This window comes from Sylvia atricapilla, chromosome 5 (genome assembly GCF_009819655.1).
Source record: "Sylvia atricapilla isolate bSylAtr1 chromosome 5, bSylAtr1.pri, whole genome shotgun sequence".
NCBI classification, from domain to species: domain Eukaryota; kingdom Metazoa; phylum Chordata; class Aves; order Passeriformes; family Sylviidae; genus Sylvia; species Sylvia atricapilla.
The window spans coordinates 46,473,898-46,488,535 of record NC_089144.1 but is presented as its reverse complement, the minus strand read 5'-3'; the positions used below and the strand labels follow the sequence as shown (position 1 = coordinate 46,488,535).

Sequence of the window (14,638 nt, the reverse complement as noted above, 5' to 3'; positions counted from 1 at the left end):
TTATATTTGAAGTAGAGCTGCAAACACAACTTTCAGAGGTTTTCTGAAACTACTTAGGCTCAGCTAGGAAAGAGTAGGAAGCCCCTTCTACATAATTAGTCACACTGACACCAGAGTCAGAGTAAGAGCAAAAATGTCTTGGAATCCAAACAAAGCAATGGTTTAGACGCAGCTATTTATCCTAGAGATGGAATCTACTATTTATGTAGTGGTAGAGAAAACATGAGCCTTCTGAAATGCATTCTCTTTCCCTCCTCACAAAAAGATGTCAGGATAAGAAACACCTGTGCACATAAAAAGGTGCAGTGTATGTTTATTTAAATAAGTACTCATACAGAGGACATCGATATCACACAGAATTCAGTCAGATTCTTGCTTCAAATTATCTTTGCCTCACAAAAGGTAATATAAATGGAAGATCAGACTTGCTATTTGGCAACAAACATTGCAAAAATAGTATGTATTTCTATTAGGAAGTACTTTATTACACCTTATTCTTGGCTCACCTCATGTTACATGACTGCCGTTGGTGACTACAATTTTCACAGAAGTTGCATCACATTCAAATACACTATTTTTATAACAAAACCAAACCAATTCTATTCATGTGCAATTTTAGATTAGCTGATTAAGGTTCCAACTGTAACAGTTTATGCATTTTTATTTAATTTTGAACTTTAAAATTCAGTCTATTATATGACATCATACACCACAAAGATGAAGCCATTTGCTTCATTTTCTCTGTAGTTCAGAAAGGTAGATGTTGAAGTGCCTTACACTGAGATCCAAGAACCTCGGCGTTTAAACTGATGCTAAAAACCTTATAAAGGGTTTAAAAGGTGCTGTGGGTTGACCCCACTCGGCAGCCAAGTACCTATGCAGCTGCTCACTCCCCTTATCTCTCCTCCATCCCCAGCAAGATAAGGAGAGAGGAGCAGCAAAAGCATAACTCACTGGCTGAGATAAAGTGTTTAATGAATGAAGAAATGATATGAAAAGTAAACCACCAAGTGATGCAAAAGCAATCCTTCACTACTCCCACAGATTAGTGCCTAGCCAGCTGGCAAAGGGCCACCTTCGAAGCCACACAACCTGCATGTCCTTCTTTCTCTACCTCTTCCTTCTTTTTATTGTTGAGGTAATGCTTTATGATATGGAATAGCTATTTGGCCAGTTCAGGTTGGCCAGTTCCCTGCCATGTCACTCCCAATCTTCTTGCCTACTCACCGTGGGGGCAGAGCAGGAAAAAAAAAAAAAGACTGGACCCTGGACAGGGTTGTTCAGCAACAGCCTAAACATCAGTGTGTTAGCAACACTGGTGTAGATTTTAAATCTAGGACATAGCCCCATACAGGATGCTATGAAGAAAGTTAACTCCATCTCTTCCAGACCCATTACAGAAAGAAAACTCCAAGTCGTCAGCTATTAATCTGCATGAGATATATCACATGTAACTCACCATTTGGAAGCCCAAAAATCAAAAGCAAGTCACCTACTGTAAAACGCTTTCAGCATGTGAAAACATGACATATCAAATCTGACAGCAACCCACTATAGTCAATACTCTGCCTAACATCGTAGCAGTGGCTTTGACTAGTGTACATATAAAACAAGCAAGCCCAAGGCCTTCCCCAGACATGCACCTTTGTATGGGATCTTGTGGGACTTGTGTCCACATTATCAAAACAGATTTGTTTTCCTCCTGCAGTTTGGGTACTGGCATCTATTGCTTACTCCCAGCAGGTTGTAAGCAATACTGTACAGTAGATATGCATATATAGAATCATAAATTAAATAAAATAAGCTAACAAGGTGCTCAGAAAAGCAGCTCTATGACTCTGCCACATTGCATGAGAACTCAATTTACAAAAGTTTGCTTCCTCTTGTTCCGGGGGGGAAAAAAAACCAAAAAAACCCCAAAATAAAACCCCTTAACAACAGAAACTACATATTCCATGGAACTCTTATTTTTAAAAGACTTCCCTGTTCCACCATCCAGGAGCCTCTATGGCAGTGACACCCACTCCTGCCCATAAACAGACTGGGAATGGAGGGCAGAAGTGTTGGTCTGTGGAAACCATCAGCATATCTTCAAAGACATTCAGAGCTTCTCAGTGCTTGTGGGGACAACTGTTCATTAACCCCAAAATAACCCAAACAGCACTACTCCCAAAGACAGTAGTTTTCAGTCTACCATAAAGCTCACTTCTCAAGAGTAAAGGTGTTGAGCACTTCAGGAGTTGGGTGTAAATAGTGCATAGCTTTCTGGCACTTTAAGATGTTTAAAGGCAAATGCAGACTATATTCCTCTTTGGGAAACTACTTCTCACCTCCAGAGAGCGGTAGAGGAGAGCCAGGAAAGAGATGTCCATAAATAAAACAAGAAAGGCCACTGCAGACTAGAGTGCCACAAAAAATTAACCTGTAGCACCAAGAAAAGTATTTAGCAATTCAGTCTTACATGCACAGGCCACTCCTGCAGAACAGTAAAGCTCTGCTAGAGCAGGTCAGTGCTTGCAGCTCAGTGTTGCTGCATCAGGAGCTGTTCTGGGGCTCCAGCCCAGGGGAAAGTGTCCTCTGGAACTCAGGAGCATGTCTCCATGCAGCAAGAGCTTTCTAGGAAAGCTGGTCAGATTTAAATGTGTACCAAGCAATGTTATCTGCCCTGGGTTTTAAAGGTAGTATTGCTCACTGAAGAGTTCTGCTCTGAATTTGAGAGGCTAAGGCACAATGAAAGTGAGCAATCAAGGCCATGATCATTGGTGTGCAATTCAAAGCAAACCAAGCTCCACTTGCAAGTGAGCTGAATCCACCTTAAGGCAAATGGGGCGGGGGGAGGTACAATAAACACTGAAAACGGCACCTGTCAAATTTAAACAGGACAAGAAATTTCTTGTCTTTCCAAAATATGTGACCCAGATTTGGGTTCTGGGATACCAGTGAACAAAACCCACAGTTTTGTTTGAGGTATTAGAAATTTTACAGCTTGTGCACAGCTCTGTTGCTTGCCACACACCTCAATGCAGATGTGCCAGAACCACCAGAGCTCTGCTGCAAAAGCATCAGCCTTAATTCTCCTTTCCTCTCCTGCACTTTTCTGCAGCAGATCGAGGATATTTGCCATTCCACAGTGCTACAAAGCAAGTAAGCTCACTTCTAAACATGTCCAAGTAGAAGTTTCTAAACTGCAAAATAAACACAGTTCTTACAGTACGTTAGGCAGCAAAAGGCAGGTTATACCTAATGTTTCATATTAAATGTAGTGTTACTTAACTGTTTTTCTTGCCCTCAGTGTAGCAGTCACAAGAGGCCCTTTTGAACAAAACAGAGACTTCCACAAAAAGTAAGAAATTAGTTTACTTTCTGGGCTTTTTAGTCCCTGTCATGACAAAATAGTGATCATCTTGCCTGCTCTTCAGAAGAGGAACTTTTGACACACCAGGTGTTCCTTTGTTATATTCCTGCTCCTCTGGGAGTGGCTTCTTGGCTGCTGGGGCCAAGCTTTTGTTTGTTTGCAAGTTTTTGGTTGAATGCTGACCTTTTGCAGAAGGCTGAGCTGGCTTTTCGGTCACTGCTGCTTTGGCTGAAGTTTGAGGAAGCCGTACAACAGACAGAGGTGTGCGTTCAGCAGGTTTGGATAAACAGGCTCCAGCCGGGGGGGCATTACTGGCATTTGGCTGCTTCCGGCCAGCTGACGACACATTTTTGCTTGTAGGTAACAATGGAGGTGGTGACTTTGATGCTTTGCTAACTGCAAGGGAAGGTGCAGAAGCAGAAAGTTTTAGTTTGGAAGCAGTTTTCAAGTTCCTTGCTAGGTGAGAAGTTGTTTGTAGGGCTTTCTGAGGACGCTGAGACCCAGCACCTGAGATCTGAGTACCATTTTCAGCAGGTTTTGTAAGGAGTTGTTGAGAATGTGCAAACTTGGCAATAGCATGCAGATTTGTAACCGGCAGCTGAGCAGCCCTGAGAGTAACTGGATTCGCTTTGGTTTTAGTGGCAGGTACAGGTTTGCATTTAGCAGGGACACACTTCTGTTTTGAAGCTGTTGTTCCAGCTGTCCCAGACAAGTGAGGTGGTTGTTTTTTAGAGGGTGAGAGGACAGGATGGAGTGCTGATGCTGGGGAGCCACAAGGCAGGGCAAATTTCACCTTGGTAGCATCGGGGGACCGAATACGCTTGCGCAACGTTTCAGAGGGAACAAGAGCTGTTCTAGTTCCTGCACGTGAAGAACTTTTGCTTCCAGGCTGTGAAGGAGCAGAAGCTGGTGAGTTGCGTGCAGGAGACTCGAGTTTCTTTGAGGTGCCAGCTAATGGTTTGAAAGGAGACTGCATACCTGTTGCTGAGGACCCTTGTAATTTGGACCTGACTGTTGATGACTTGGCAGCGGAAGATGGGGTCACTGGTACTTTTGGTAATGCCAGGGCAGGGGACTGAGGACATTTAGATAAAGCCTTCTTGGCACTGGCCCCAAGACCTAAAACAGGAGCACGAGGTTTTGATGGCTGCTTTTGAAACATATTGACAGCTGACATTGGATTCATAAGAGGAGGCTCCTGATTTCTAGCTGACAAGCTGGGGACACTGTCACTAGTGACCCCTTTCTGAAATGCCAGGATTTTTTGTTCTAGAGTTGCAAACTGAAGCACTCGGCATGGATCATATTTGAGCAGAAAGCCTTGGAGAGTGTCCCAGCCTCCACCAACACGTACCATCACGTGCTTGCCATGTAGCATCTGAGAATGGGAAAGAGGAGATGGGAGCAGAAGAATAAAAGAAAATTTTATCTTGTTTTATTTTTCTTCATCTTACATTACCACCTATGAAAATTGACTAAAAATAGCACTTCCTTTCTTACAAAGAAACATTTTAAAACGGAGAAATTATGTGATAAACAAGGTTTATGTTTCCCAATTATTTTATTAGATAGCTTCTCCTGCAGAGATAGTAATTCTGTGTCAGGAAATAATGGAAACATCTTAACAAACGAGATTTTAACCATTCTGTAATAATCCTTGTTTAGTACACAGAATTCTGGGCATGGGTTTAATTTAAATTATGGATGTCCTTGTAACATAAACTCTTACGACTGCTGATGAGGGTACTCAACTACTCCGCAAATCATAAATCCCAAGAATGCAGGTTTTGAACAAGCAATGTTTTAGGATATTGTTCTATGGCATTATCCTTATTTATGTTGCAAGTCATTACTAAATTTTAGGACACCACAGAGAAACATTACCTTTATTTAGTACAGTTGTAAAATTAATGCTTGTGGATCAAAGATCTAAAGAATGGAGTAATTACACCTATTTAGAATAAGAGATTGAACAACAAGTTGTCTCAACCTAAATAATTCTTTAATCCTAAAACAACTCCATAAAAGCAAGGTATTACAATTAAAAGCATTTCTTTCCCCAGAATAAAATATAAATTTGAGTTCTAAAATTTACTTACTCGTATGAAGAGTATTTTATCTCCCAGCCTATAACGTCCCTCTGATAAGTATTCAATTGAAAATCGATGGGAACAACTGCAGGGAGGATCTTCTGCTATATATTTTACCTAGTTATTAAATTGAAAGCATTTGTTAGTATTTTGACAGAAGCACAAGTTTAACCATCTATTGAGCTAAACTTCTATTAAGAAAGAAGATCCAAGAAGGAAACCACTGAAAAAGGGGGAAAAGGAGTCCCCAAATAAGTGCTGGGTTAGAGAAGATCTGCCTCGAAGAGCCATGTAGAAAAGCAACAAATTGTAAGGGTGAGACTATTGCCAAGAAGGAAAAATAGGGAGTTTTCAGAGGAAGTAAGGATCTGGTAGCTGACATTCCCAAGGAAACAGAATTTTTACATTACAACACAGAGGATCTTTAAAACAAATACATTTTTAAGCAGAATAGGAAAATTGTTCATCATTTACTCTGGATCTGTTCACAAGCTCTACAAATAATTTCATTTTCTGCACACGTACTCATTTCCAATTGCTACAGCTATTGAGGTTTGATTTAAAAACTTCTTTCAAAAAACTGTCATCAAAGCTTACTTTAACATCAGATGAAGTTTTATGAAAAGATCAACTTGAAGAGAAACATTCATTGTAGTCACAGAATATTGACACACAAGAAAAATTGAATGAGAGCATTTCTTATACTCAAAGAATAAAGGAAAATGAAGGGAAAGGAAATCAACGTAGGTTATATGCACTCCAAACCATAGAGAACAGCATTTTATTTACATTTTCAAAAACAAACAAAAAAATTGATAAAAAGAGGTCCATACCCTTCTGTTTTCTGTTTGAGGAAGCTCACACATATTAGATGAAAACCAGCCTGTCCTTACTGAGATAGATCATACAACTATGAAACTAAGAGTTTCATTTAAAGCCCATATCACACTACGTAAGTAGCACTTACTGCCTCATGTAGCTCCCCATGGTGACAACATGACTTTGGTGTGCTAAGAGGTGATGGTGGCCCAGAGGTCATCAGCAGGGTTTCTTCTAGCTCAATTTCCTTCTCTAGTTTTACAAGTACAGGAGGTTCAACTCCATACCTCAAATACCAAAGCAGAGTGTTTAATTACTGATTTACTAAAGAAAACAAAAAGAAACTTATGACAACAAACTTCCAAAATTATAAGTGGTTTGGCAGACAGGGACATCTGAATCAGTCAGAGGAGTAATTGCCTTGATAATCTAAAGAGAAGCACCTCTGAGTTTTTAGCAGAAGCCCTTCCCAAGGTAGCTTTGGTGTTACCAGAAGATGCGATAAAAATACTGCCAAAACTAAGCAGTTGAGGTCACACCCAATTTAGATAGACTACCTTAAAGCTTCCAGCTCTGCACCAGAAATAAATTAAGTCTACACTTAGGTAATAAAGGGATACCTTCCAAAACGTTGAAAAATTTAAACCCCTAAAATTGTATTTAATGCTCAGTGAGCTCTTCCAAGAGGTACACATAAGCTGAATTTATAAATTAAACACACAGCTATAAGAAACCAGCATAGAACAGCACTCCATGGAAAGAGGCTGATAAATATTTGAAAAAAAAATAATCATATTGTATGACCACCTTAGAAAAGCTACTCATTACTTTTTGTACAGAATTAACATCCACTGCATTGCACTTAACAGCTGCAAATAATGCCCTAACTTTATCTTAGCTTTTACTTATGTGTCCTTCAATTTCTTGTTGGGATCATGTGTGGATCACATACCCAGATACAATGCGCCCAATTTCCAGCAGACAAAGATACACTTGTCTTGGATCCTTGTGCAACACTAGGAGGGAAGAGAATAAAGAGGAGTTATAGTTCATAGTTATTGCAGGAGACCTATGCAATTAGGTACAGCCAAGAGAAGGGAGGATGAGGTATCCACGCTATAAATTTCCCATCATCCTACCCAGAGGCAAGGTACATTATCATTGATAAAGCACTACATGCTTTACAACTCTAATTTTCTATTCCATAAAGTCTTTAAACCCATCCTGGCACTCCTGCATCCACTCTTCCTCCTAAGAGAAACATGTTTTATGATTTTCCTTCTTGATGAGAACAGGAAACAGAGACATAGACACTTCCCATTCCCTACCCTCAAATGCAATATCATAGTCTTAAAGATCAAAAGCACTTAACAACTACAAATAGGAAAATACACCCATCTGTTCATGCTCATGCCTACAGGCACAGCTAGGTACATGCACTCTGGAAGTTACCATCCACAGGATGATACACTGCAAGGGCCCAAGCTGACAAGTGGATGGCTCCACAGCCACCCAGCCTGAGTGGTTTTAAACCTTGGCTGGGAAAGAACAATCTGGGTGACTTACCAATTAAGTAAGCAACAGATCTATTTTCTAATCACTAATTCCAAAGTTCCACTCTATATTTACAGATGAAATCCAACATCTTTCTGAGGTGTGATTTGATATTTAAGATGCCTTTGCTTTAAATGTGTTTCCTAAAGTATAATCCAAGTATGAAGTCAAATCTTCTTACACCATCTTTACACCATCTACTCCAGTTTCTAAGCCTGCTTTTTAAAAGATCTGATTATGAAGGGTAAATCTAGAATAGAAAGTTGACAGAGTCATAATCTAAAAGCTATTTTTAGAGGCCAATTAATCTCTTTTTTAGTGTATGAAATATGTGCACATATGTGTCTGTGTATTTACCAGCTGTAACAGAAGTGTTTTAATTTCCTTGAATCCAAAAGGGAAAAATGCAAATATACCCCTAGCAAAGACCAAGACATTTGTTTTGGCTTGATGTCAAAGGGCACCCCACAATGCCTACTCTTCCTTTTGGCTGCCTCAGGAGCCATTTGATTTATTTCCTGCCCAGTCTTCTACAATTTTCAGGAGGTGCTGCTATATGTACCTGATGGGAAAAAAGACAACTATCAACTTATCCTGCCCCTATTTCATTCAAAAAGAATGGCTTGAACGTCTGATGGGGAGACATCAGTGGAAAGAATGTTTCACCCAGGAGGCTGCAAGTCCGTTCATTTCAACTGCCAAAAAGGCTCACAGAAGATATTTATGCCACAAAGCAAGCCTGTGTCAAGAGTTACAGACTTGAAAACACTTCTTTGCTATTAGTGAAAGCCACAGTACTAGGAAATCACGTCTGCTTATCTCAGGGAAGATAAACAGGTTCTAGTTACCTGTCTACTTACAGGAACAATTTTGTTTAAGCAATACAATTCATACAAGGAACTAAAAAAAAAAAAAAAAAAAAAAAAAAAAAAAAAAAAAAAAAAAAAAAAAAAAATTAAAATATTCTCATAACCCAGTTCTACTTCTGTATTTCCTGGCACTGAAAAAAGATACACTCACTAGTTAATCAAAATGAGACAAGATGCAAATGATGGAGTTTTCCCAACTGTTTTAAATGATGACTTATCCAGTAGAGATACATGGGCTGTCCAGCCAGCAGGTAAATACCATTTAATGGCACTAAGACTTCAAAATCCAGTAAATACTATGACAAATTCATATGATTACTGAAAACAAAGTTACTGCTCCGTTTTTGCTAGTCTGCTGACAGACATTTTGCTCATCAGAAAAAAAAAAAAAAAAGAGCCAAACAACACAACCCAGAATTTGGCTTACCATAGAAAGTTTTGTATTGCTTATTTTTTACTGACTAATAGCTGGTAGAAGAGCATTTCCTTATTTATTATGTGATGGAAGCACAATCCTCTTAACTAGCAGTCAAAAAAATTTTATTCCATCGTATCAGTCTAGAAGATGCTATACAGCACCAGTTGTGCATTGGGCAGGCATATTCATAGTTGCTAATATTTATTTTTATAACTATCTTATTAAATGGGAAAATACAAATGGTCATGTTAAGTCCTGAAGTAAATGTTAATTACCAATAGGCTGTTGTCATTTCAGACAACGCCTTGATGTTGTCTGAATAACCAAATTGAACTTAACCAAATTTAACCATCATGAATGCATTATTCTGAGAGATTTTTACAACAAGAATGAGCTCTAATACCAAATGAAAGATCTTATTGTGAGTTGATTCTGTGGTCTTCCCACACAAAGAGAGTGAAACCACCATTTTCCCCTGTTTCTCAGTGGTTCTTTTTACTGAAGAAAAACATGGTATTTTGTTTCACAGCTCTCAGTCCCCACTTCATCCCACACAGTAACTTTCAGAAGTTTGGAAAGGCATCATGCAAGTTATGTTAGTCATTGAACTAATTTTTTGAGGCTTTTACTTTTGACACTGCCTTAAAAGAAATAAAAGCTTGCACAAGACATGCAGATTCAAGAGAAAAAGCTCTAAAGTCTATAACAAGGCAACTCCCTGAACACGTAGTTATTCACAGAGAGATCAAAGCAAATCTTACAAAAAGAATGAGTTACCTAAGCCTTCAGATTCAAAGAGGTATGTCTCATCAACTCCAATTGCTCTACACCAGTTAAGAAAGTTTGCTGTATTATCTCTGGCAAAGAAAGATCCTGTTGGAGCATCTGTCTTACATGGAACTTTTTGCATAGGAAAATTCTGGAAAGGGAAGAAAACAAAAAGTACATTGGGCACGTGAACATTGCCAACAGATTTCAAAGCATATTCGTGAAGCAAAATACACCCTAAATTCAGAGTACAGAAAGAGTTGTAACTATTTTGTGTTCACCTCAGTATGTAGTCTATGAAAAAAGCTACAGTAATGTAGAAGGCATTCTGCCTTATCATTGTGAACAGTCAATGAGTGAACAGTCCTTAGCTCTGCAGCCTTTGTACTCCAAAGTAACAGAGACTTCCTTGAGATTCACATTTCAGCTAAGCATTGCTTCTCAGTGCTTCAAAAACACTGAAGCCAATCTCCAGGTTTGGATACTTTTATGGCTGACCTGCACATGAGTTCAGCTACCACTTTCTGGCATAAAATGTACTACCAAGTGCCAATGGCTATCTTATTAACAACCCACATTGATGCCAGGGGAACAAACTCCATACTTGGATTAGATGTTCCTCTGGCAAGACTTCTACTGAAATCAAGCTAAAAACCTAGTAAGGACCTTAGGATGTGATTAACAAAGCAAGTAATTTGTTGCATGAGTTTATCCATCTATAAAGCCACTTGGTTGTTAATCGGTCTCTGGATACAGAGCATACCAAACACTTCTTTGGGAAGCCTCACTCACCTGCTTTCCCTGTAACTACTACTTAAATTTAGGAGTTTATATATATGTATTTTAAAAATCATTATACAACTCACCCTTAAATTATTTGTGCTACAACATTTTTTAACTGTGTTTTGAAGAACACCAATCAACTGGCAAAGCAGTACCCCATTATCAAGTTCTTCTAGCAGTTGTTCTGCTTTGATTTCCATTCCTTTAAGAAAAAGAAAGGCAATATTAGAGTTACTTCACAAAGGTAAAGAAGTTTCATATAAAGGCAAGAGGTTAGAGGCAACTTCAACAGCAATCCAGTGTTAAAGACCAAAATACTGAAGAAATATGTAAGTAAAATAAAATATTAGTGTAATGAAATTTTAATTAGACTAACAAGATGCAGAAATATAAATTAGAATTATTAATTGTGCAACCCTTAAGTGGTGGCAGCTAATAAAATTGAAATCAAAGCATGCATTTTAATGCAATTCTCCCAGCCATTCAAACTCAAATACACCAGATCTTAAAAGTACTATAACTATTACACGTCAGCTCTGACTAAAATATTGCAGGTGCTTTGATATTCATTAGAGAGTGATTTATTTTTAAGCTCACCCAGCAAGCCAGACAGCCAGATTGAGAGATCTTCTTGCATAGGCACCAAAGTGGCTTCGTGCCGCACAGATATCCACTGGTCATAGAGGCACACATCTGCCAAACCCGGCCCATGTCTCGGGGTCAGTGGACTTCGGGGACTCAAGGGAAGCTCATCTCCAAACCACACCTGCACAAGATTTCAGTTAGCTGAAGACAGGAAGCTCTAATATTTGCAGTCAGATGACAGAAAGTTGTGGTTCTGAATTAGACTGAAGAGCTATTATTCAAAGTGTTAGCATTCACTTCCCTTTCAACAGATACAGCAAACCAACACAGCAATCAAATGGTCCTGCTCTTGTTAGCAACTCCTGCATCAATATACCACTGCATTCATTCTCTTGACTCCTTTGGATTTAAAATCACATATTTTACAATTACAATTTCCTGAACATAGATTGAAGAGAACATGCATTAAATGTTTTGGGGTTTTTTTAACTCAGCACATTTTAAGTCATGAAATCTGAAAATCATATAATTTACTATAGACTACTGACTTCTTGACCAAACATTTCAGAGGCATTTTGTGCTCTAAATCATTAGAAATTATAACATTAAAAGAGGAAACATTCCCATGCAAGTACATAACACATTTGTTGAACACAAATACTTTGCATTTCTCTTCAGGACTGCATATTTTCTAAATAAGAGGTAACTTACATTTCAAGGAAAGGACTACACAGAAATTTTGTGAAGAAAAATTTTCAAAAACAGAGTCCTTCTGGTATTGTTACCTACTTTCCTTCAGTTCAGTGTGTAAGTTAAGTATAAATAAATAAATGCATTTAAGTGATTAACTAGAATAGAAGGTTATTAAAAAAAAACATTTCTTAATCATGATAGAAATTTTTCAATAATCTCAGGCTTTGACTTCAAAACCTTCTTAGCTAACAGCACTAAGAAGTGAATGGGTCACCTATCTGATAATAGTGGTTTATCCATGTCACATTGCTCCTTGTAAAAGGGTAAAATTACTGCTTTCTTTTTAATCAGAGGTAACTGGGGAATCTAGTATTTCATCTGCTTCAGGGTAGACTTTTGTATTTATAAAACAAAAGTATTATACATGTATACAGGATTTAAATACTTCAAACGGCATTTACCTGAATTGCATTCTGCATGGTCACCTGCTTCACATTAGTTTCTCCTCCTGGGGAAAAAAAGAAGAGATTTTTAATAGTCTCTCCTGCTTTCATGAAAATTCCATCAGCGCTGTTTTGGAAAAATAAGAATTAGTCTATCTGGAAAGAGGGAAATATCTTAGTAGCTGAGGTTTTGATCCAGTATTCAGTCAACATCAGTTCTTTGCCCATAGATAAAAGTGCAGTTATTGCAGCAAAAGTAGCAACTAACTTTGTACGCGTAAACAATGCTCCCAAGTTGGCAAGATTTTTAGGAGCTGTATGACATATTTTGCCAAAGAGTAATACATATACTTCAAATCATTCTTGGATTTAACACTGTTGACACCGATTTTTCCTTCCAGGTTATCACAAGTGTATCTTGTACATGTGTGCAGACAGATTTATGTATCCTCAGTTTATGTAAATACTTGGAAGACCGTGAAAACCTTAGAGTAAAGAAATAATTTTGACAAATAAGATTTTTCTCTTATAGAACGGTGTGGGTTGGAAGGGACCTTAAAGATCATCAGGTTCTAGCACAGACATGAGACAAATCAATGGTTTTATAAATCTCTGTTGGGAACGTGACTTTGCAGGCAGCATGCATGCACTAAATTTTCAACAGAATGCTGCAAACTATTGCAGGACTATAGTTATCAGTACAAATCCCTGGCAAAACAAACGATAAGGAAACTTCAGAGACAACCCAGCCAATGCTTTCTCTCCTGAAGCCAACACTGTATTTTCCAGCAATGCTTTCAACCATGGGAAAATCCAGCACAAGCACTACACAGGGCTAAGGATTAGTAAGTCTTTCCCTGGAGGCTCCTGGTCTAAAGATGTGCAGTATTGCCAGGTTAGCTGCATGCACATGTACAGAAGTTACTTCTCCATAATTCAGTGGTATTTTACAGTGTCAGAAAGTTCCTATCTGTGTCTCGAAGCCTGTTAAAAACAATTTATTTGTTCTGTTACTTAATAGCTAGAATAAAATTTCATCTTACTGATTAAACTGAAAACCAGATTTCAGACATCAGACATTTTAAGTCATCTGTTTTCATTTAAAACTAAGTAATTATCCTCTCCTGTCCTAGATATTTCAGCTTTGTATGTAGATAGCATCTTCTTTCCTGCACAACCTGGCCTTCCTATGACAAAAATCTAAATAACACATCACAAAAAACACAATTCTTGTAGAAATTCTCACCCTTTCATCCTACATAGAAAGCAGCACGGTGTCATTTCCCCCCGCCTTGTTCTTTCCCACTGCCTTAAACCTCACAGACTTCGTGGGACCACATGTATCAGGCATTTCCAACAACTTACCTCTACAACTGGCAAATGAGCAACCAGTTTGGTTTCAGGTGAAGACACTTCCTTGTACCAGGACTGCTAGCACTTCTCAGAGTGTTTATCAGAGACACTCCAAGTGATATCTTTTCCCTTCCTTTTATTTCTAGGGAATAAAAAAAAAAAAAAGAAAAAAAGGAAAAAAAAAAAAAAGAGACATCCTCTCCTTGATGTCATTTTTCCTTCTATGAATGAACAAGGGAAGGGTGTATACCAAGCATTACTAATGAGCATGCTATGCTTCCCACAGCTTTGTCCAGGGGAATACGTTTTCCTTTGGCATAAGAAAGCTATTGTCCTAAGAGAAGCTCAATAAGAGGCTTCATTGATTAAAAAAATAAATAAAACAACAGCAGAACAGCCAGTAGAGAAGTTGGTCTCATTAAAATAAGGAGTTCCATATAGGCTAACAAGAGCTGTAGCATATTAACTGCCAAGGGAAAACAAAAGACAGCCTAATTCACAGGGAGCACTGAAAATATGAACAAAGCAAAATATTCACACTGCAGCTATCACAGGAATGCTCAGCATCTGCAGTTTTGTGGCATGCCTAACAAAAAATAGTCTTGCCCAAAAAAAAAAAAAAAAAAAAAAAAAAAAAGAAGGGATTGAGAAAAATTGTGCCACTTGAACTTCAAGGGCCTGCTCTTCTAAAACAAGTTGTTTTGTAAGCCCATATGTCAGATCTCCCTAGAACATCAAAAGGCTTCACTTATTATTAGGGCATCTGAAAAACACTTAACAAAAACCCCTCTGATAATGGGAGCTACAGTGCATGAATTTAGAGTTGAAAAAGGAATACAGTAGCATTACCCATTTTCAGATGCCAAACGGTTCAGCTCAGAAATTGCAGGGAATACAGATTAATGTAG

At 38.4% G+C, this 14,638-nt stretch overlaps 1 protein-coding gene across 1 annotated transcript; it reads right to left on the bottom strand.

Moving 5' to 3' along the window:
• Positions 1–2,852: 2,852 nt before the first annotated feature.
• GAS2L3 (growth arrest specific 2 like 3) lies at positions 2,853–14,350 on the bottom strand. The gene is made up of 9 exons (XM_066319359.1): positions 13,743–14,350; positions 12,396–12,442; positions 11,254–11,422; positions 10,740–10,858; positions 9,883–10,024; positions 7,217–7,280; positions 6,413–6,551; positions 5,455–5,562; positions 2,853–4,733 (listed from the first exon to the last, which is right to left on the bottom strand). The coding sequence occupies exons 2-9, from the start codon at positions 12,411–12,413 to the stop codon at positions 3,357–3,359; spliced, it is 2,136 nt and encodes a 711-aa protein (XP_066175456.1). The 5' UTR covers positions 12,414–12,442; positions 13,743–14,350; the 3' UTR covers positions 2,853–3,356.
• Between the last annotated feature and the right edge of the window lie 288 nt (positions 14,351–14,638).

Bases quoted from the DNA above. Each gene is read 5' to 3' on its own strand.
- GAS2L3 (XM_066319359.1), bottom strand. The intron at 5,563-6,412 runs GTAAGTGCTACT...TTTAATAACTAG, and splicing joins ATGGGGAGCTACATGAGGCA to GTAAAATATATAGCAGAAGA. The intron at 4,734-5,454 runs GTAAGTAAATTT...TCCCATTCTCAG, and splicing joins ATAAAATACTCTTCATACGA to ATGCTACATGGCAAGCACGT.